At 42.4% G+C, this 24,636-nt stretch overlaps 2 protein-coding genes across 2 annotated transcripts in view; one reads left to right on the plus strand and one right to left on the minus strand.

Moving 5' to 3' along the window:
- Nucleotides 1–11,328, minus strand: part of COL4A2 (collagen type IV alpha 2 chain) — a 372,124-nt gene extending 360,796 nt beyond the window's left edge. The window contains exon 1 of the mRNA XM_069757929.1: nucleotides 11,212–11,328. The gene's annotated coding sequence lies outside the window, so the exon portion shown is untranslated. The remainder of the gene's footprint in view (nucleotides 1–11,211) is intronic.
- Nucleotides 11,329–11,384: 56 nt separating this feature from the next.
- COL4A1 (collagen type IV alpha 1 chain) overlaps nucleotides 11,385–24,636 on the plus strand; it is a 222,565-nt gene continuing 209,313 nt past the window's right edge. The window contains exon 1 of the mRNA XM_069757930.1: nucleotides 11,385–11,587. Within this exon, the coding sequence (XP_069614031.1) occupies nucleotides 11,510–11,587 (78 nt within the window). The 5' untranslated portion in view covers nucleotides 11,385–11,509. The remainder of the gene's footprint in view (nucleotides 11,588–24,636) is intronic.

The following is a 24,636-nucleotide window of genomic DNA, read 5'->3' on the forward strand; positions in this document are numbered from 1 at the left end:
TCTACCTCATCTTTTATCATTGTATCTAATAATTAAAGTATACCTTTTTTCAAATTTGGGTTTTAAACTCGTTCTTTTTCTGTTTTTTTGTTTATCACTAATGAGGCTGCAGAGTTACTCTGGATTCTGTATGGCTTCTATTTGCCAATGTCTGGCTTTTCAGTGCACAAAACTGTGGCCCACAGCACTTTTATGCATGCCTAAAGAAATGAACACCATTGGATCATAAGCCAGTTAGCATCCACAGTGTCTGCCTCATTATAGGGAATCTTCTAAGGCTTGTCCCACACGTCCAGATAATTCCGGTACCGGAAAAATCAGTACCGGAATTATCCGTGTCCGTGTGTCCGTGAGCTCACGTAGGCCATCCGTGTGGCACACGTGTGCCGCCCGTGTGCCAACTGGGTACCACACGGAGCGTGCAGGAGACAGCGCTAGAGATAAGCGCTGTCCGCTGCATCTGGTCCTGAAGCCGCCATTCATGTCTTCTCTCCAGCAGCGTTCGCTGGCTAGAAGATATGAAAAATCCTTTCTTTTTTTTTTTTTGTTTTCATGTTTAAAATAATGATCCCTCCACCCCTATGGGAGGTGGAGCAACATATTCATGACTGTAATCGGCGGCCCCACGTGACCGCTCATACAGGAGAAGGTGCGGCGAGGGCAGGACGCTGCGAGGGAGCCGGGTGAGTATTTTATCAACAGCGGGGGGTGCACAGGGGGTGGGAGGGGGGTGGGGACAGGGATCTTTATTTTAAACACGAAAACCAAAAAAAAAAGGATTTTTCATATCTTCTAGCCAGCGAACGCTGCTGGAGAGAAGATATGAATGGCGGCTTCAGCACCACGTGGGGTGGACAGCGCTTACTGTATCGCTGTCTCCTGCACGGCACATGGACTGCACACGGACAGCGTCCGTGTGCGGTACGTGTTTTACACGGACCCATTGACTTTAATGGGTCCGTGTAATCCGTGCGCTCCCACGAACACTGACATGTCTCCGTGTTTTGCACACGGACACACGGTCCGTGAAAACACGCTGACATGTGCAGAGACACATTGATTACAATGTGTCTACGTGAGTCAGTGTCTCCGGTACATGAGGAAACTGTCACCTTACGTACCGGAGCCACTGATGTGTGAAACCGGCCTAACAGAGGTTCCGTTTGAATCACGTATTTCCGAGATTTACACGGAAATCCCTAAGTAAGCACTCAGCGTAGAGCGAAGAATAAATGTGAGCCGAGCCTTACTGTGATCAGAATAATCAAATTAACAGCAGGTGAAGTATTGACTTCTTGCGGTATAAGTGATTAGATGACTTTATTCTTTGGGTCTGTGTGATTAAAACAATACCCGATTTATATAGTTTTTTTCTGTTTGGCTGCTGTCACACACTATTTTTTTATTTTTTTTTACAAAAACAAGTTTTTGCGCAGCCATTTTTTGAAAGCTATAATTTTTCTAGATTTTTGCTGACAAGAGTCATGTGAGAGCATGTTTTTTGCAGGACGAGTTGACGCTTCTATTGTTACCATCTTAGAACACATAACATTTTTTGATCGCTTTCTATTCTGAATTTTGGGAGGCAGAATGAAATAATTCAATCCAGCAATTTAGGAATTGTTTTTTATGCTTCTTTATGCTGTTCACAGTGTGATAAAAGTGACAACACAACTTTATACTTCCGGTAAGATTACAGTGATACCACATTTACATTTCTTTATGTTTTGTCGCTTCTACATGATAAAAAACAATTTTATTGAAAAAATATTCTGCATCGCTTTATTGTGACAGCTATAACCTTTTTATTTTTCCACTGATTGAGCTGTATCACAACTTTTTTTTTGGCGGGACAAGATGATGTTTTATGTGATACGATTTTTAATTATGTTAGTCTTTTTCATTGCTTTTTATTCCATTTTTTTTCCAGCAATAAAATGAAAAAAACATTGTTTTTTAAATCTTTTTTTATTTTATGACATTCACTACAAGGGTTAACAGGTATGACAGTTTTATAAATCGCGTCATTCAGGACTTGGCAATACCAAACGTGTACTTTTTTGTTATTTTTGTTTTTACATAAATATTTATATTCATTGGTGTTATTTTTTTGGTTCTTTATTTGTTTTGTTTTTGTAATATTTTTTTCAATCATCTTCTTAACTTTGTTTTACTTTCTTACTTAGTCCCTCTATGGGACATTAACTTTTATTAGTCTGATCACTGGTCTCATGCATTGCAATGCACCTGCACTGCAATTCATGAGACCTGTGATATTACACAGGCAGATTGCCTGTTAGACCCTGCATATGACTTGGTCTAACAGGCCACTGTACCTGGTACACCATGAGGTCATTGTTTGACCTTCAGGTGCCATGCAAACCATCAGCTCCAAGTAATTTGGCCATGGGGATGCCAAAGGGGGTAAAAGAGGGAGCCCTCTCCCCCTCACAAGCTTCCAAATGTCGCGGTCGATCGATTGTGCCATTTGAATGTGCACTCGCCAAAACTCTACGTGAACACAGAAATTCCCTGAAAGGAATACGTACAGCAAGCCGTGGAGCAGGGGGCAGACGGACAATAAGCCATGCCCATCGGACCGGACTGAACATATTTACATACAGCGCGAGAGAAATAAAAACTGATATTTATGGATCATATGTGCGGAGTCAAGGAGTATCAAAAGTACTTGTGTAATGCATAGGCAGGAACGCTGCTTCCATTAGGCGATTTGAGCCCTTTGGCTCAGGCGGCAGAAGAGAGGGGGCGGCAGATTCCGTAGTAACTGGATTTGCGCTGTTTTTTTTTTTTATAAAACTCCGGGGTCAAGTGCCCGCCCCCCCTCTAACAGTCTCTCCTTCCCGCCCCCCCCCCCCCTCCTCCCTCCCTCCTTCCCGCCCCAGGTCATTCTTTGTGACTGCAGACTTCTGACTTCTCACAGTGCGAACTGCACGCTGTCAGGATTCTCTCGTGCTGGTGATTTACATACACGCGGTCACGTGCTGACTAGACATGTGTGGCCTCAGTCATTGAAAATGAACTAAGCGAGGCCGGGCACGTCTAGGTGGAATGTGGTCAGAAGTATACAAATCACATGCTTGTGCTGACATGACCGTCCACCGGCAAGGGAGAATCCTAGTAGTGTGCAGTGCAAGCGTTGTGAGAATTCAGTAGCTGCGATGTCAGGATTCAGCTCTGCAGGTTCCAGTAGTCGTCACATGGACACTTCACTCATATGCGATTTTCATACTTATGGTCCTGTGACAACGAGCTTATCTTCTGCTTCTCTCAGTTTTTCACTGAACATTGAGAGCATTAGGGAGAGGAGCTCGTGGGTACATAACTAAGTGTGCAAATCGCATATGTCCTTGGTGGAGGGGGGGGCACCAAAATTAATTCTTGTCCCTGGTGCCAGAAACCCTAGATACACCTCTGCCGGTATGCCACTGCGAGTGGCGATTACCGGGTCCGGTGGAGGGATGTCTGTGCACAGGCAGTGAGGCAGGGACTGTGGGCGGGGGGCACCATTTTTCTTTTCGCCTCAGGCAGCAGAGAGGCTAGGTTCACCCCTGTGCATAGGTGACACTAAATTGAATGATATTTTTACCTGGTAACCCAAAAAACGAGGGAGATTCCCTTTAAGGTTGGTGGAAGGTCGGGTATAAAGGATCAAGTATGGCTGTGGATTTATAGATACCTTAGCGATTCATTAGAACATGGAAGATGAGGAGACAAGTAACAAGTAATGAGTGAACTATTTCACAAGCTTATAGAGAAAAAAGTGGGTGAGTAGAACAATAAAAATGATATGTACAGAAAAAGATTAGCAATTCCTATGTCAAGCATATACTGCTTGCATCAACAAAACTGATGTGACAGATCCCTTTTAATATTCAGGAGTGCCAACAATATTGACCGCAAATAGCTGTAAAAAATCCCAACATTAATTACATAATACAATATAACTACAGCAGTGGTGACACCATGGATTAAAGTGCAAATAATATAGTATATTGAACTACCTATAATGTTACAGGTAAAAAGCTTGAAGGGAACCTCACACCAGTGTTGGTGATAGGTTTGGCGCCTGTGCTGCATTTCATAAATGCTTATATAACCCCTGTTCTCCCACACTGGATGGAAATCGAGTTGGTCCGATCCGCTGGACGTGGTTTTGGGCCTCTCCATCCCATCCTCCGGCTGCTGCTCACCGTCCTCCTTCTTTAATCGACGTGGATGATGCCTCGCGTCATTCACATTGCTGGTCGAAATCTTGTGCCTGCGCACTATGCTTTGCCCTACGGTGGGCGCACGCGCTCTTATGTTTTCAGCTCTGCCCGCAGTGCAAAGCACGGTATGTAGGCGCAAGACGCAATTTCTGTGAGCTGGCGCAAGATTTTATGAAATGCAGCACATGTGCTGATTAAGTTTAGTTTTAGTTGTTATATGACAAAACTGGTGACAGGTTCCCTTTAATGCCACGAAAGACGATAAAAGTGACCAAGTAGTGAAAAATATAGGAGAATTGAAGCTGAAATAAATGATACCAGAGTAGAATGCATTGCCACAGTTTGCCCAGAGATGTAAGAAGAGTAGACCTAACAATGGATTATTATCCATTTACGAAGGGGCTTGGTGGCATCCCGGCAGGAGAGGATTCCATGGGTAGGTTTGCTGTCTTTTAATTAACAGTGTACGTCATTTAATATACTGGATATTATATGCAGTCTAATCTGTGGTGTCACCAGTTCTGTATATTCTTTATTATTATGAGATTAGTGATGGAGGTTGTTGACACATAGGATTTCTTTTTGTCTGTTCATCTGTTGTTATGTCGCCTTCTTTATTTTGTGATACAATTTAAAACCTTCCTGTTTGTTTTATAAAGATTACTAAAGGGTTGTCCACTAATTACGGTAAGTCTTCTATATCAGATCAGTGGGGGTCCGACACATGACTTCTGCTTCGGAGTCTTTTAATAGGCAAATCCTAAACATGTGAACAGAGACTAACATCAGACACAACATGATGTCTTTGTGCTATGTACTGGTAGCTTGTCATCCTTGAGAACTATTGACATAACCTGATACAAAAGTGTCAAACAGCAAATACCTACTGAAGAAGTACTGGTCATAACATACTCCTCACATTCGTCACTCACTATTTTAGGTATGTGACATTTTTGTTAAGGCCTTGCCTCCATTTAAGCGGCCATCTATTGCTTTGTCCCTATGACATAGTAATGAAACCACACAGTATCTATAACTTTAGGTGCCAGTTGCATGTATTTCTTTTATCAGCCTATGGATACTAACTTTCCAATTAAAGCTGCACTCTGAAACGCTATAATATGTAAACACTGAATATATGAAATTGGAACAGCATTACTAATGTAGAAAACATGTTAAAAATAAAGGTAATTAGCAAATTCATATCAGCCCACCAGCCAATGACAAAGCATACTCCTTTATTGAGACTCTATCATGATGCCTCCCCCGGGTTAAAAGCCTACAAATATATGGGCAGGTAGGATAAAGCTCTATTTAAAAACACCTCAGGCTGATGGGAGGAGTGCTCAGTCAGTCATCTACTGCAAATATCAAAAACTGACCGGTATTTCCAAACAGAAAAAGACAAGTGTGAACAGGTACAAGCTAAGAGAGACGCCCTATATAACAAACAAATTAAGGCTGCACTCTGAAACGCTATAGTATGTAAATATTGAATACATGAAACTGGAACTGCATAAGGCCGGGTTCACATTGCGTTAATGGCGTCCGTTAGATGGACTACGTTACACCGAGGCATAGCGCGGTGTAACGCAGTCCGTTAACACCGCCATCAATTCCTATGTCGGACGCATTGCTAGCGCATGCCCACAATGGGCGTGCGCTAGCGATGTGCCGTCATTGAGTGACGGACCCTGAGACGCGGGCTGCAGCGTTTCCGGGTCCGTCACTGCTAGCGCAGATAGAGCTAGCAGATGCCCTATCTGCCCTAGTGCGATGCAATCTCGGCACTTGCGTTAACAGCAGCCGCTTAACCTATGTGTTGAATGGGCTGCTGTTAACGCAATGTGAACCCGGCTTTACTGCTGTAGAAAACATGTTAAAACATGAAGGTAGTTAGTGAACAAATTCGCCAATTCGTATGAGCCCACTCCTTGTCGTTGGCCAATTTGTGCGCTAATTACCTTCATTTTTAACATCTTATCTAATTAATAATAATTTGTTAGTTATTTACATTATATAGAGTGGCTCTCTTAGTTTGCACCTGTTCACACTCGTCTTTTTCTGCTTGGAATGACTGCTCAGCTTTTTGATGTTTGCAGTACATGCCCTCTGACTGAGCACTCCTCCCATCAGCCTAAGGTGATTTTAGATTGAGCTTTATCCTACCTGCCCATATAACTGTAGGCTTTTAGACTGGGAGATGCATCAGGTTAGGTTTAGGGTCCCAACAAAGGGGTGCACCTTGTCTCTGGCTGTTGGGCTCACACGAATTGGTTAATTTATGCGCTAAGTACGTTAATCTTTTAACATGTTTTCTACAGCAGTAATGCAGTTCCAATCTCATATATTCAATATTTACATACTATAGTGTTACAGAGTGCAGCTTTAGTTTGTTAGTTGTATGCAGCTTGCACCTGTTCACGCTTGTCTTTTTCTGTTTGAAAGTGCTGGTTAGTTTTTTAATATATGGATACTGACTGGACACAAGCGATATTTATGGAAATGCAGTGTAAGGCCGGCGTCACACTACCGTGTTTTACGGACGTAAGAGAGGTGCTGAAAATACGGATTGCATACGGTACAATGCTTCTCTATGCCCCTGCTCCTATCAGCCGTATTTTACTGATCCGTATTATACGGTCTTCTACGGCCGTAGAAAATTGCAGCATGCTGCGTTTGTCACCGTATTGCGCAAAAAATCCGCCAATGAAAGTCTATGGGGGCCAGAAAAATATGGATTACACACGGACCAGCAGTGAGACTTGCGAGAAATACGCAGCGGTGTTAAAGAGAAAAGTCGGCAATTCAGCGCGGTGTACAGTAAAATCACACTGACAGGTTAGAATAGAATATGTAGAATAAATGTGTACACATAGAATATGTATATATATATATATATATATATATATACAGTGGGGCAAAAAAGTATTTAGTCAGTCAGCAATAGTGCAAGTTCCACCACTTAAAAAGATGAGAGGCGTCTGTAATTTACATCATAGGTAGACCTCAACTATGGGAGACAAACTGAGAAAAAAAAATCCAGAAAATCACATTGTCTGTTTTTTTTATCATTTTTTTTGCATATTATGGTGGAAAATAAGTATTTGGTCAGAAACAAACAATCAAGATTTCTGGCTCTCACAGACCTGTAACTTCTTCTTTAAGAGTCTCCTCTTTCCTCCACTCATTACCTGTAGTAATGGCACCTGTTTAAACTTGTTATCAGTATAAAAAGACACCTGTGCACACCCTCAAACAGTCTGACTCCAAACTCCACTATGGTGAAGACCAAAGAGCTGTCAAAGGACACCAGAAACAAAATTGTAGCCCTGCACCAGGCTGGGAAGACTGAATCTGCAATAGCCAACCAGCTTGGAGTGAAGAAATCATCAGTGGGAGCAATAATTAGAAAATGGAAGACATACAAGGCCACTGATAATCTCCCTCGATCTGGGGCTCCACGCAAAATCCCACCCCGTGGGGTCAGAATGATCACAAGAACGGTGAGCAAAAATCCCAGAACCACGCGGGGGGACCTAGTGAATGAACTGCAGAGAGCTGGGACCAATGTAACAAGGCCTACCATAAGTAACACACTACGCCACCATGGACTCAGATCCTGCAGTGCCAGACGTGTCCCACTGCTTAAGCCAGTACATGTCCGGGCCCGTCTGAAGTTTGCCAGAGAGCATTTGGATGATCCAGAGGAGTTTTGGGAGAATGTCCTATGGTCTGATGAAAGCAAACTGGAACTGTTTGGTAGAAACACAACTTGTCGTGTTTGGAGGAAAAAGAATACTGAGTTGCATCCATCAAACACCATACCTACTGTAAAGCATTGTGGTGGAAACATCATGCTTTGGGGCTGTTTCTCTGCAAAGGGGCCAGGACGACTGATCCGGGTACATGAAAGAATGAATGGGGCCATGTATCGTGAGATTTTGAGTGCAAACCTCCTTCCATCAGCAAGGGCATTGAAGATGAAACGTGGCTGGGTCTTTCAACATGACAATGATCCAAAGCACACCGCCAGGGCAACGAAGGAGTGGCTTTGTAAGAAGCATTTCAAGGTCCTGGAGTGGCCTAGCCAGTCTCCGGATCTCAACCCTATAGAAAACCTTTGGAGGGAGTTGAAAGTCCGTGTTGCCAAGCAAAAAGCCAAAAACATCACTGCTCTAGAGAGATCTGCATGGAGGAATGGGCCAACATACCAACAACAGTGTGTGGCAACCTTGTGAAGACTTACAGAAAACGTTTGACCTCTGTCATTGCCAACAAAGGATATATTACAAAGTATTGAGATGAAATTTTGTTTCTGACCAAATACTTATTTTCCACCATAATATGCAAATAAAATGTTAAAAAAACAGACAATGTGATTTTCTGGATTTTTTTTTCTCAGTTTGTCTCCCATAGTTGAGGTCTACTTATGATGTAAATTACAGACGCCTCTCATCTTTTTAAGTGGTGGAACTTGCACTATTGCTGACTGACTAAATACTTTTTTGCCCCACTGTATGTCATTGAGACACATATATGTATATATATTAATATTTCACACAGCGCTTTTGCTTTCTCCTTCCTAAACCCGACATGATATGAGACCTGGTTTACATACAGTAAACCATCTCATATCCCCATTTTTTTTTTGCATATTCCACACTACTAATGTTAGTAGTGTGTATGTGCAAAATTTGGGCTCTCTAGCTATTAAATTAAAGGGTTAAATGGCGGAAAAAATTGACGTGGGCTCCCGCGCAATTTTCTCCACCATAGTAAAGCCAGTGACTGAGGGCAGATATTAATAGCCTGGAGAGGGTCCACGGTTATTGTCCCCTCCCCCCCCCCCTGGCTAAAAACATCTGCCCCCAGCTACCCCAGAAAAGGCACATCTGGAAGATGGATTTACATCGTGGGACGATACAGATCAACGGAAGGTATGTATATTGTTGGTTTATTATTTTTTATTTGTTACAGAACGAGGGTCTTCAGGTGGATTGAGAGAACAATAAAATATTAAAACAACCTGTGTGTTTATTTCATTAAAATAATTTTTAATAATGTGTGTGTTTTTTTAACCATTTCATACAATTGGAATAATAATGGATAGGTGTCATAATTGACGCCTCTCCATTATTAATCTGGTTTAATGTCACCTTACAATAGCAAGGTGACATTAACCCTTCATTACCCCATATCCCACCGCTACACGGGAATGGGAAGAGAGTCGCCAAGTGCCAGAATAGGCGCATCTTACAGATGTGCCTTTTCTGGGGTGGCTGGGGGCAGATGGTTTTAGCCAGGGGGGGGGCAATAACCGTGGACCCTCTCCAGGCTATTAATATCTGCCCTCAGTCACTGGCTTTACTACTCTGGCGGAGAAAATTGCGTGGGAGCCCACCGGCTTTAAAGCTATCTCGAACTGTATGAAATATTAATATATATACATATATGTGTCTACTATATATATATATATATATATATATATATATATATATATATATATACAGTATATATGTTTTTATTATTTTTTTAGCCCATGGATCCATTGTATATCCGTATGGCGGTTTTGCAAGCCTGCGAGAAAAACACGCAGTACGGATGCCATACGGAGGATGCCATGTGCAAAATACGCTGACACACCCTGCCTACGGAGGAGATACGGACCACTATTTTGGGGACTTTTCTGCGTATTACGGCCGTAATTTATGGACCGTATTTTTATACGCTGAGTGTGAGGCCGGCCTAACGATCACAAAACCCAGAAGACATTTTTACACATGACCTGCAATACATGGGAATAGGGGTGAGCACAGAAAGAAGCGGGAGGACCACAGTGCAGAAGAGTTTGTAGGCTCGTTTCAGTCCAATAGATCATCATACTCCACCCTTGGAGGTAGTAGAGACCCCCTTTACCTCTGGGGCCCCCGGGGGCAGCTGCACAGGTTACACCAATAGTATATCCACTGCTGTATAGAAAGGTTAGAGCACATTTACACCCATTTTGTGGGAGCCACTAAAGTAGTAAATAAACCTTAGGGTCACGTTCCCACGCTGCGCTTTTGGTGTTTGATGCTGCAGAAACATTTCTACACCCACTATTAGGTTACTTGTGGTTTTTCATTGTGTTTTTATTGCTTTTTTCTGCAGTGGTTTTTGTGTCCTGCTTCACATAGTTACATATAGTTTCATAGGCTGAACAGAACATCTAGGACCATCAAGTTCAACCTTAATTAAATAAAGCTGCTTTGTATTTATACCTTCTAGTAATTGGCTTTGACCACCCTTTAATGATATACTAATGTGTGGATTAAATGTGTTTTTGATGCGCTTCCGTGGTGTAAACACGTTTTTTTTTACCTGAGTATTTTCTGCATCTAATCCTTTAACTATGGGAAAAATCCGCACAGAAACCTCAGGAGAAGTTGACATGCTGCGGATGTGAAACTCGCACCGCGGGTCGTTACGCGGACTAAAAAAGAAGCGCAGTGTGCACGAGAGCTCTATAAATCCCATCCACTTGGCTGGAAATCTCACCAAAAGCTCATCGGGGGAACATATCTAAGGGGTACCCACGGACCACCCGTCTACAAGGACTATTGGTGACGAGAGCCCCGTAGTGTAGCAGCCTCTGTGCTGGCGCAATATTAGTGTTATTAGATCACCCTTGCACCTAGTGATCACCAGCCAGTGTACCCCTATAAATGGGGGCGCCCTCAGGTCAGGGAATGAAAGGTGACTTGTTCTATAACTGGCACTGACCGAGAGTCCCATGCTGCAGTTCGTTACAGTGTGCCAGCCCAGCAATCCCCTGACAGCCATGCACGTGTAATAAGACTGGCATGGACTATTCCCACAGCAAGCAGAGGGGAGACAGCAGTCACATATACTGTAGGTACAATGCAGCGCCTATCGCGATATGGCGGACTATCCTGACATCTCACCCCAGCTAGCAGCAGCCCCGGGCACCGTCACTTACCAGCAGCCTCTCGTGCCAGCTCTGCCCGGGCACCGTGCGCTTCCCTCCGAGGTGCAGAGTGAGCTGGGACCGGAGCTCTGAGCGCAGACGAGGGGTTCAGCTGCATTGAGGTCCCTGTGAGGAGGTGGGGGGCCGGGCTGCAGTGGGAGGGGAGTTAGCGCCAACAAACTGCGAACTTTCCTCAGCGCCCATTTCACATTGCGCTCTCACATGAGAACAGGGGACTCGTGATTTGGGGAACTTGCTGCCAGGCCACACACTGGCACCTCAGTAACACCAGCCTGTCTGACGGGACACCATGCCAAGGACCACGAGCTGCAAGCTGCTGGCACTGCTCTGCCTGCTCCAGGGGCTCATCAGCTGCTACGAGGCTGCGGTGAGTGCACACTGTCCGTCACTAGTCACCGGTAGCCACAGTGACCGCAGCCCTGGCCACTGCCATGTGTGGGACGGTGCTCCCTGCCAGTGCCATGTGTGGGACGGTGCTCCCTGCCAGTGCCATGTGTGGGACGGTGCTCCCTGCCAGTGCCATGTGTGGGACGGTGATCCCTGCCAGTGCCATGTGTGGGACGGTGCTCCCTGCCAGTGCCATGTGTGGGACGGTGCTCCCTGCCAGTGCCATGTGTGGGACGGTGCTCCCTGCCAGTGCCATGTGTGGGACGGTGCTCCCTGCCAGTGCCATGTGTGGGACGGTGATCGGGGAGTTATGTACTGTGCTACATTGGATTGTACTGAGATACAAAGTTTTGTAATAGGTTTAGATACAGCAGCTATACCCATAATGATGTGTATTAAGCTTAGATACAATAGTTATACTCATAATGATGTGTAATAAGCTTAGATACAATGATATGCTTAGATACAGCAGCTATACCCATAACGATGTGTAATAAGCTTAGCTACAGCAGCTATACCCATAATGATGTGTAATAAGCTTAGATACAGCAGCTATACCCATAATGATGTGTAATAAGCTTAGATACAGCAGCTATACCCATAATGATGTGTAATAAGCTTAGATACAATAGCTATACTCATAATGATATGCTTAGATACAGCAGCTATACCCATAACAATGTGTAATAGGTTTAGATACATCAGCTTTACCCATAATGATGTGTAATAAGCTTAGATACAGCAACTATACTCATAACAATGTGTAATAGGTTTAGATACATCAGCTTTACCCATAATGATGTGTAATAAGCTTAGATACAGCAGCTATACCCATAATGATGTGTAATAAGCTTAGATACAACATCTATACCCATAATGATGTGTAATAAGCTTAGATACAGCAACTATACCCATAACAATGTGTAATAAGCTTAGATACAGCAACTATACCCATAATGATGTGTAATAAGCTTAGATACAGCAGCTATACCCATAATGATGTGTAATAAGCTTAGATACAACATCTATACCCATAATGATGTGTAATAAGCTTGGATACAGCAACTATACCCATAACAATGTGTAATAAGCTTAGATACAGCAACTATACCCATAACAATGTGTAATAAGCTTAGATACAGCAACTATACCCATAATGATGTGTAATAAGCTTAGATACAGCAGCTATACCCATAATGATGTGTAATAAGCTTAGATACAACATCTATACCCATAATGATGTGTAATAAGCTTAGATACAGCAACTATACCCATAACAATGTGTAATAAGCTTAGATACAGCAACTATACCCATAATGATGTGTAATAAGCTTAGATACAGCAGCTATACCCATAATGATGTGTAATAAGCTTAGATACAACATCTCTACCCATAATGATGTGTAATAAGCTTAGATACAGCAACTATACCCATAACAATGTGTAATAAGCTTAGATACAGCAACTATACCCATAATGATGTGTAATAAGCTTAGATACAACATCTCTACCCATAATGATGTGTAATAAGCTTAGATACATCAACTATACCCATAACAATGTGTAATAAGCTTAGCTACAGCAACTATACCCAGAATGATGTGTAATAAGCTTAGATACAACAGCTTTACCCATAATGATGTGTAATAAGCTTAGATACAGCAGCTATACCCATATTGATGTTCTTAGGTACAGCAGCTATACCCATATTGATGCCACCAGAGCAAGAAACAGTCATGTGAAATTGCTGGTGCCAAGTCTCTGATTGCACCAGTCACTGCCTCACTGGGGGCCACCTTGATTACATGCTATGAATGTATATACAGAGCTGTGCAAAGTTTTTCAGCAGTTGTGGAACTAATGCTGCAAGGTAAGAATACTTTCAAGAACAGATTTTTAATAGTTTGTTTTATCAATTAACAAAATGCCAAGTGAATGAACAAAAGAGGAATGTAAACCAAATCAGTATTTGGAGTGACCAGCTTATGCCACAGTACAGCAGATAGTCTTTTCACTTCACATGCACAAAGTTTTTGAAGGGATTTGGCAGGGAAGAGGTTCCAATCATCTTGGAGAACTAACCACAGGTCTTCTATAGATGTAGGCTTGTGCAGATCCTTCGTGTATCCGTGGACAGACTCTTTGATGAGATCAGGGCTTTGGAGGGACCATATCATCGCTTCCAGGACTCTCGGTGCTTCTTTAGGCTGAAGACATTGGTTGTATGTTTGGGGTCATTTTCCTGAGCCCCGATCTTGCAAGGAACCTTCTCCATGCTTCACTGTTCCCTGCAGGCTCTCATTATTGCGCCACTTCTATTGCTACCAAATATTTCAGTCAAGAGCACTTTCCTATACCCCAGTTCCTGTATTTTCAGGCATAGTTGAGTTGCATGGTTTTGTTTCCAAGATCATGGTATGGCTTTTACCTACAATTCTTCCACGAAGACTTCTGGCTAGACTTCTTCAAATAATAGAGGGGTGTTAGCTTGGTCCCACTGGTTACTAACAGTTCTGAACTGATGGCACTGCTGGTCATCTTCTTGGTCAATTACTGCTTCTTCGGTCCTCAACATTTCCCATTTCTTGGTGTCCACATGCAGGCAGACGCTTATCCATGATGTAATGCCATCAGGGAGATGTCTGATTGGCTCCAAATGTATTGTTCACCATTACAATGACCCCGAACATACAGCCAAAGTAATTAATAAACATCTTCAACATAAAGAACAAGGAGTCCTGGAAGTGATGATTTGGCGCCCATGGAGCCCAGATATCAACATAATTTAGTCTGTGTGGGCTTGTATCAGACAGAAGGATTTGTGCAAGCCTACATCAACATAAGATCTGTGGTTAGCTCTCCAAGATGTTTGGAACCTCCCTGGCAAGTTCCTTCAAAACAAAACCTGTGTGCAAGTGTACCTAGAAGAACTGATGCTGTTTTTAAGGCAAAGGGTGACCACTCCAAATATTGGTTTCATTTATATTTCATTTTTGTTCATACACTTTATATTTTGTTAATAAAAATAAACTGTTGGCACTTTTATGTATCTTTCAAAGCATTCTTACATGTAGAGGATCAGATACATACAGTGCAGATTTCATTTTTTCCCTGTGCTTATTACTGCACTAATTTATCCACCAAGATGCATGAAGGTATTTGAGAATGTGACTGATGTTGTAACCTTGCTTACACTTACTGAAAAAAAAATATGAGTAGATTTTTGTCTGCACAGCAGGAAAAAAAACATAGCAAATCCAAAATGTGTGAACATACCCTAAATCATTGGGTTCATCTAGACTGAGCACAAAGGGGTCATGAAAGTCCCATCATGTTACTGTAGAAATATAACTGAGGGCAGCTTAGGCTGGGGCTGCAATATCTCCTTTACATTGTGAAAAAAATACAAGCCGGGTCATTTATTTTAGCTTTCCTACATTATGGGGACAAAATAAAGCAATATAAGGTCATGAAATCACCATCTGAAATAGAACTGATTCTCATGTTCTATATAAAAGAGTCTCCCATATTAATAATTGGGCTTAAAAAGTGGCTTCCAAATAGTAGCTCTGGTATGGTGCACCTGAACCAGTGCTCTGCGGGCCTCCTACCTGTGGATCTGATTAGTGGGTCCAGCACGACATCATGAATGTATCCCGCCGCAATGATGATGTCACACTGGGCTTACTAATCAGAGGCGGAGGTCTGCAGGGCTCTGGTCTGTTGGCCACAGACTTCAGAAGTGTCTACTGTGCCAGCGTCCAGTGAATCACTTTTCTCAACTCTGTTTACTTGAAATACTGAACTATACTTAGAACATCGGAGCATCAAGCACTTTGAAAGATTTTGGATAAGGGGCTAATTTTATAACTGCTCTTTGTGTTTAAAGCGTTGGTCCTAGGTGCACAAAAAGATTTGCCCTGCCCTGGTCCATGGAGGAGAGGACTGGATGCCGGACCAAGACAGCGCAAATCTTTCTTCTAAATTCTAGCTGCTTCCGTCTTCTATGATGAGTATATTTGCCAGCTGCTTGTAAAAAGTTGCAATTTACTTTTTTCTTAACATTTCACCCTTTTTTTTAATTGCTTACTGCTCATTGTCAAGGGGGCAGACCCCTGCTGCTGTGTAGCTACTGTAGCCCAACATGCGCAGTGCTTACACGTCTCTACATAGTGGAAATACATGCAGTGCCCTGACCCTGTCTGGGACCTCTGGAGGACAACTTGGGCTTCTGATCATGGACAGTTTCAGTTCCACTGAGGCACAACTGCCCCATTCAGCAGCATCAGGAGCACACAGTTTGGGCCAGCAGAGTGCCGATGCTTTTGACCTAAACTGTCAATCAAGAGCGTCCGCTCCCAGGCCATCATGAAATAATGAGACTGCAGAGCAATGTCCTCCTCAAAAAATAATATAATAACCCTTTAAAGGGGTTGTCTGGCCGTGGTTCTCATGCCTGCCGTCACTTTATGTGACTACAAGCTTTTGAATCCTCACAACGCATTCACACATACGCGCTGTGAGAATTTTCCGGTGCCGTGAGCGGTGAGCATGTGACCACAAGAATGCAATTTGTATACATGCGGTCACATGCCGACTAGACATTCGCATCCTCGTTCAATGCAAGTGTATTGTGTGAGGCCTGACATGTCTAGTAGGAATATGTATGATAGTACAATGGCAGATGATGGGGAAAACAGAGATTTTTTTCATGCCTCATCCTATTATTTCCCAACTGCTATTCATAAGTCAAAAAGAGTGTTTTCATATGTGTCAATTTGGAAAACCACTACAAAACAATACTACAGAACCTCTTCAAAAACAGCATTTGTGAATACAGTTTTAGAAACCCATACATAGAATAAGCAATCCAACTACCGGATATTAGTATGCTAATTAGAACCTTTGGAAGTGCACGTGGATTGTATCATGTATACATGTCTTCATGTATGTATACGAGAGAATTGTACTTAGTATTTCCACAAGCCAAAATATTAGGAACTGTACAAACATTAATGCTGGTGGTCAACATTAATAGGTAAGCTATGTAAAGTATCCCAAGGGGGTATCTTTAAAATGTAACTGGTCACTGGACCATGAACTAAAAGCTCATTTGTAAACGTTTTTCCATTGTTAGCAGTTATAAAATGTAAATGTTGCTGAAAGTTCCCATTGTAAGTACAGTCACATGCACAGTAGGTATTACTGCAGAGAACATACAGTGGTCATATTTCAGTAACTATATTGTTACATATTGGAATGGAAGGAAGGTATCATGAAGGGACTATTCAAAATTCTATTCCTGGCTATGTTGCTGTAATTTGCATCAATTTTTTCAGACATAACTGACTAGAATATGTGACATTTTAATAATTTTTTAAAAAGTCCTACTTCATATCTCTGGCTTAAAGCTCATTTGCACCCTGAACCATGCCTACTTTTTATACGCACTTTTAAAAGTGGCTACACGGGTTTAAAATAACACAAAGTTGAATTGCATCAAAATTTGCACCTTTCAAAGGCAGAAAGGTTCTAAAATGTCACTGCATAGTAGAGCAGCTGAACAGGATCATGCTTCTTCGGGAGCTGGAAGTCAGCTGTCATAGGCCTCTTTCACACTTCAGTTGTTTGGCGTCAGTCTAAAACCGCTATTTTCCTCAAATAACGGATCCGTCATTTTTTTTTACGGATCCGCTATTTTCCCATAGACTTGCATTAGCGACGGATTGTGACGGATGGTCGTCCGTTCCATCCGCCATGTGATGGATCCGTCGAAATTTGGCGAACGTCATCTAGACATAGACGGACATTATAACGTTTTTTGTCAACGCCGAAATGGCGGATCGCGACGGATCCGTCGCGTCCGCCATTCCATAGACGTCTTTTCGACGGATCTATTGCCCCAATCCGCTTTTTCAATTGCGCATGCTCCAAAAAGTAGATACTTTTCCCAGACAACCCCCAAGTGACGGATCCGTCAAATAAACGGATCCGTTAGAACCGTTTTCTCAACAATTGTGACGGATCCGTCGATCCGTCACTATGTCGGAAGTGACTGACGCCAAACAACTGGAGTGTGAAAGAGGCCTTACACAGCTGGACTCACTATGGAGAAAGCAGAGATGGTTTATTAGGCCCCTTTCACACATCAGTTTTTTGCCGTCAGTCACAATCCGTCGGCTCGATGGATCCATTGCAGATTATGAAAAACTGATGCGACTGATCCTTTTTTGGACGGATCCGACTAGCAGATCTGGCTAATTGGATAGGAGAATGCTCAGTTAAAAAAAAATGGAATCCGTCGCTAATACAAATCTAACAGAAAAAAAAGGAAAAACGGATGCGGCAGCATCAGTCGCCGGATCCGTTTTTTTTCAAAATTCGACGGATTGTGACTGATGGCAAAAAACTGATGTGTGAAAGGGGCCTTACCGTCTTTGCCTTCCTGCTCGCTGTATACACAGTGCTGAAAAAGTAATATGTAGCACCTCAAGGCACTTTATCCCTTCGGTCATGTGAGAGGGAGAAGGGTCCTAGGAGGCCCAATCAGCTTGGTTATGCAACCAAGAGGCTGCATTTCTACTTTAACTGGGGATAATATGAGCTCCACTCACCGGAAATTGGAATGAAAAAACAAACAGTATTTATATCTTGAAATGCCACTCAATGATCCTTTATGACCTTATGGGGGGCACAATATGTGAACTAAATTCAACAATAAAGAAATGCATAAATAAGCAAAACCCAGGAATTAAATAAAGAAATACATAACTAAAAGCTGCTACCTTTGTTAAGGAAAGGTGAACGAATTGTGTATGTCAAATGTTCCTTCTGGTTATAAAAAACATACCGGTACTTATCTTCTTTATTCTCCCACCAATATCGCCCAATATCGGTAAAAAAGGTAAAAGAAAGTATGGGAATAACATACAGATTAGGCCCCATGTACCATGAAAAAACAAAGCAAACATTATTTTAATATCCGAGCGAAAACATTTTTTTTTTTACAGCTTTTTAAAATGCATGTACGAAAAAAATTAAAACTGTGCCTGCTCAAGAACGGGTGTAAATGGCCTGATCTTGAACTTTGGAAGGGATTGTCTCATCACTCTTTTGGGCATGCGTGCTTGAACAGATGAGCAATCAGAAGAGTGCTATAGAAGGATAACAGTCTGCGGTGAAACATCTCGGTCACATATGCAGGCTTGGACTGGTTCAGTTACCGTTGGTTGCTAGCTTAGAAGTTTAAAAAAATAACGGGAAAGGCTAGGTAAAAAGTCAAATAAATGTGAAAAAAAATCGTAAAAATATTACAAAAAAATATCCAAAATAAATAAATGAAAAAATATTAAACCAGTAAATAGATATACAGTCGTGTGAAAAAGTGTTTGCTTCCTTCCTCATTTCCTATTCTTTTGCATGTTTGTCACACTTACATGTTTCAGATCACCAAGCAAATTTAAATATTAGATAAAGATAACACAATTAAACACAAAATTCATTTTTTTAAATAAAGGTCTTTATTATTAAGGGAAAAAGAAATCCAAACCTACAGGGCCCTGTTTCTTTGGCAATGCCCGCACGTGTTAGCCGCAGGTACTCGAATATATTATCCGAGCACCACCAAGATACTCGGATAACACCCAAACATGGTTGAATAAGGCCGGTTTCACACGTCAGTGGCTCCGGTACGTGAGGTGACAGTTTCCTCAAGTACCGGAGACACTGACTCACGTAGACACATTAAAATAAATGTGTCTCTGCACATGTCAGCGTGTTTTCATGGACCGTGTGTCTGTTTGCAGAACACGGAGACATGTCAGTGTTCGTGGGAGCGCACGGATCACACGGACCCATTAAAGTCAATGGGTCCGTGTAAACACGTACCGCACATGAATGCTGTCGTGTGCTATCCATGTGCTGTCCGTGTGCGTTTCTCCTGCCATAGGGTTAAAATTGTAAAAATTGTTGCAATACATGGACACGGACACACGTACAGCAAACGGACAGCACACGTACAGCACACAGACCCTAAAAACTTACTCACGGACAACACACGGATCCCACACGGATGCCCTACGTGAGCACACGGACACGGATAACTCCGGTACCGTTTTCTCCGGTACCGGAATTATCTGGACGTGTGAGACTGGCCTAACACGTTATCCGGGCACGATTGCTCATCATTAGTTATAAAGTCATTTCTAACGCTTTCGGACTCCAGCGAAACACAATGAGAGGTATCATCCACAAATGGGAAAAAATGGAACAATTCCCAGGATTGGCCGACAGACCAAAATTACCCTAATAGAGCAGCGACGACTCATCCAAGAGGTCACAAAAGATCCCACAACCACATATAAATAACTGCAAGCCTCACGTGCCTCATTGTTCATGAATCCACCATAAGAAAGAAACTAGGCAAAAATGTCCTGCATTGCAGAATTCAAAGACGAAAACCACTGCTAAGCAATAGACACATAAAGGCTCATCTCAGTTTTGCCAGAGAACATCTTGATAATACACAAAACTTTTGGGAGAATACTCTGTGGACTGACAAGACAAAAGTTGAACTTTTTGGTAGGTTTATGTCTCATTACATCTGGAGTAGACGTAACACCACATTTCAGAAAAGGAACATCATACCAACAGTAAAATATAGTGGTGTGATGGTCTGGGGCTGTTTTGCTGCTTCAGGACCTGGAAGACTTCCTGTGGTAAATGGAGCCATAAATTCTGCTGTTTACCAAAAATCCTGAAGGACAATGTCCGACCATATGTTTGTAACCTCAAGCTGAAGCGCACTTGGGTTATGCAGGACAATGATCCAAATCAGACAGCACAGCATATGTCCACCTCTAAATGACTTAAGAAAAACAAAATTAAGACTTTGAAATGGACTGACCTTAATCCGATTGAGATGCTGTGGCATGATCTAAAAATGGATTTATTTTTCCCTTAATAATTAAGATCTTCATTTAAAAACTGCATTTTTTCTTTACTTGGATTATCTTTGTCTTATATTTAACCTCTTTGTGCAGCAGCGCTTTTTCGTTTTTGTGTTTCTGTTTTTCGCTCACCTTCTTCCCAGAGCCATCATTTTTTTATTTTTCCGTCAATATCGACATGTGAGGGGGGGCTTGTTTTTTGTGGAACGAGTGGTACTTTTGAACGACACCATTGGTTTTACAATGTCGTGTACTCGAAAACGAGAAAAAATTCCAAGTGCAGTGAAATTGCAAAAATTCCACAACTGTTTTTTTTTTTTTTTTTTACTGTGTTCACCAAATGCTAAAACTGACCTTCCATTATGATTCTCCAGGTCATTGTAAGTTTGTTGATACCAAACATGTATAGATTGTTTTTTATTTAAATGGTGAAAAAAATCCAAAGTCTGTTAAAAGAAAACAAATTACCCGTATATACTCGAGTATAAGCCGACCCAAGTATAAGCCGGCCCCCCTAATTTTGCCACAAAAAAACTGGGAAAACTTAATGACTTGAGTATAAGTCTAGGGTGGGAAATGTAACAGCTACCAGTAAATGTCAAAAGTAAAAATAGATACCAATAAAAGTAAAATTAATTGAGACATCAGTAGGTTAAGTGTTTTTGAATATCCATATTGAATCAGGAGCCCCATATAATGCTCCATAAAGTTTATGATGGGTCCCATAAGATGCTCCATATTAAAATATGCCCCATATAATCCTGCATAAAGGTTAATAATGGCCCCATAAGATGCTCCATAGACACATTTGCCCAATATAATGCTGCACAAATGTTGATTATGGCCCCATAAGATGCTCCATAAAGATATTTGCCCCATATAGTGCTGCACAAATGTTGATCATGGCCCCATACAGACACTTGCCCCATACAGACACTTGCCCCATAGAGACACTTGCCCCATATAGTGCTGCACAAACGTTATGGCCCCATATAGTGCTGCACAAATGTTATAGCCCCATAGAGACACTTGTCCCATATAGTGCTACACAAACGTTATGGCCCCATACAGTGCTGCACAAACGTTATGGCCCCATATAGTGCTGCACAAACGTTATGGCCCCATACAGTGCTGCACAAACGTTATGGCCCCACACAGTGCTGCACAAACGTTATGGCCCCATATAGTGCTGCACAAACGTTTTGGCCCCATACAGTGCTGCACAAACGTTATGGCCCCATACAGTGCTGCACAAATGTTATGGCCCCATAGATGCTCCATACAGACACTTACCCCATTTGCTGTTCCTGCGATAAAAAAATCACATACTCACCTCTCCGTCGCTCAGGCCCCCGGCACTTTCAATATTCTCCTGCTCCTCGTTCCGGCGCCGCTCCATCTTCAGCATCTCCTGCACTGACGTTCAGGCAGAGGGTGCGCACTAACCACGTCACCACGCCCTCTGACCTGAGCGTCACAGCTGAAGACGGAGGGGCACCGGAACGAGGAGCAGGTGAATATCGCGCAGCGCAGCACTCCCCTTCCCGTTATGCTCACCTCCTCCTGGTGCGGTCCCTGCACGTCTGTTCCCTGGCGCCGGCAGCTTCTTCCTGTACTGAGCTGTCACCGTTACCGCTCATTACAGTAATGAATATGCAGCTCCACCTCTATGGGAGGTAGGTGGAGCCGCATATTCATTACTGTAATGAGCGGTACCATGTGACTGCTCAGTACAGGAAGAAGCTGCCAGCGCCGGGGAATAGAAGTGCAGGGACTGCACCAGGAACAGGTGAGTATAATTAGACAGCCCCCGCTCCCCCTCCCCTGCCGACCCCTGGGTATGACTCGAGTATAAGCCAAGAGGGGGACTTTCAGCCCAAAATAATGGGCTGAAAATCTCGGCTTATACTCGAGAATATACGGTATGTCATTTTTCAAGACTCGTAGCATCTCCATTTTTCGTGATCTGGGGCTGGATGAGGGCTTATTTTTTGCGTGCCGAGCTTACAATTTTAGTGATACCATTTTGATATGGATGTGATCTTTTGATTGCCCGTTATTGCATTCTAATGCAATGTTGTGGTGACCAAAAAACGTAATTCTGGCTTTTTGACTTTTTTTTCTTTACGCTGTTTACTGATCAGATTAATTATTTTATAGATCTGGTGATTCTGAACATGGCAGTACCAAATATGTGTATTTTTTATTTTTTTGTTTCACTTTCAATGGGGCGAATGGGGGTTGATTTGATTTTATTTTTTTTATTTTTTAATATTTTTAAAACCTTTTTTTTTTTACTTTTTGCATGCTCCATAGGAGTCTAGCAACTGTGATAACCAGACTGCCTCTGCTATAGATAGGTGCTGATCAGAACATCTGTATGTAGCAGAAATGCTCACTTGCTATGAGCGCTGATTATCGGGCGACGCTCATAGCAATCCGGCAATAACAACCATAGAGGGCTGCTGGAGACCTCTGGTTGTCATGCCGATCCATCGGTGACCCATGAGGCTGTGTGCACACGTTCGGGATTTTTCACTTTTTTTGCGTTTTTTTCCGCTATAAAAACGCGATAAAACCGCAAAAAAAATGCATACATTAAGTATCCTATTATTAGTAGAAAAACAGAAAAAGTTTTCAGCTCACCCAGTAGAAACATTCGTCTGTAGTCCACATAGTGTCCGAGCAAGGAAAAAACATCTCTGTCTGACGTTGAAACTTGTGCACATGGAAAGAAAAATCCAGCTCCAGGAATAAAAAGTGTCAAAAATTTATTTAAACATATTAAAATATGGAAAACTGCTGACAAGCGAAAAGTTACATCATTTGGATGGAAGCTACCATGTGGTCGCTGGACGCGTTTCGAGCACAAACGGCGCTCTTAGACTTCAGCAAGCGTCCAGCGACCACAGGGTAGCTTCCATCCAAATGATGTAACTTTTTGCTTGTCAGCAGTTTTCCATATTTTAATATGTTTAAATAAATTTTTGACACTTTTCATCCTATTATTAGAATGCAATCCGCAATTTTTGAGCACATGTTGCTTTTTTTTCTACGGCGGAATCGCATTCTGCAAAAAAAACGCACAAGTTCATTCTTTGGGGATTCGGGACATATAGGAATGCACTGATCCGCTTTCTTCCCACATGTGGCTATGCCCACCATGCGGGAAGTAAGCAGATCATGTGCGGTTGGTACCCAGGGTGGAGGAGAGGAGACTCTCCTCTAGGCCCTGGGAACCATATAATTGTTAAAAAACAAAATAAAAATAAAAAATCATGATATTCTCACCTTCCAGTGTCCCTCGCAGCTTTCCCGCTCCTCGCGATGCTTCCATTCCCAATAATTCATTGCAAAAATGACCTGTGATGACATAGCGGTCTCGCGAGACCGCTACGTCATCTGAGGTAATTGCCGCAATGCATTATTGGGACCGGAGCATCGCAAGGAGCGGGAAGACTGTCGGGGACGCCGGAAGGTGAGAATATCATGATTTTTTATTATTTTTAACATTAGATCTTTTTACTATTGATGCTGCATAGTGCTCTTCTGGCACTTAAGGGCTCTGTATATGGAGTCCACAAACTATTCTATGATCATTGTTTCTCCATGAGTCAAACAGCTCTCCTTCCTGCCTAAGTCTCGCCGTGTGGCTAAACAGTACTGTGCAGCCACCCACATATGTAACGTATTGTCACGTTTAGCAGAAATTGTGTAACAAGTTTTGGTGCCATTTTATCCATTTCCCCCTATGAAAATGTAAAATTTGGGGCTCAAACAAAATTTTTGTGGTAAAAATATAATTTTTTTTCACTGCCCAATTGTATAAACTTCTGTGGCATACCTGTGGTGTCAATATGATAATTGTACCCTAGGTGAATTAATTGAGAGGTGTAGTTTGTAAAATGGGGGTTCTGGTTTTCTGGCACCTCAGGGTCTCTTGCAGGGTGTTATAGCACCCACAAACCGTTAACAATAAAATCTGCTCTACAATCTGTCGCTCCTTCCCTTCTGAGCTTTCCACTGTGCCTGAAAAGTGCTTCCCGATTACTTGTAGGGTATTTTCACACTTAGGAGAAAT

The sequence above is a fragment of the Ranitomeya imitator genome, chromosome 3 (genome assembly GCF_032444005.1).
Source record: "Ranitomeya imitator isolate aRanImi1 chromosome 3, aRanImi1.pri, whole genome shotgun sequence".
Lineage (NCBI taxonomy): Eukaryota > Metazoa > Chordata > Amphibia > Anura > Dendrobatidae > Ranitomeya > Ranitomeya imitator.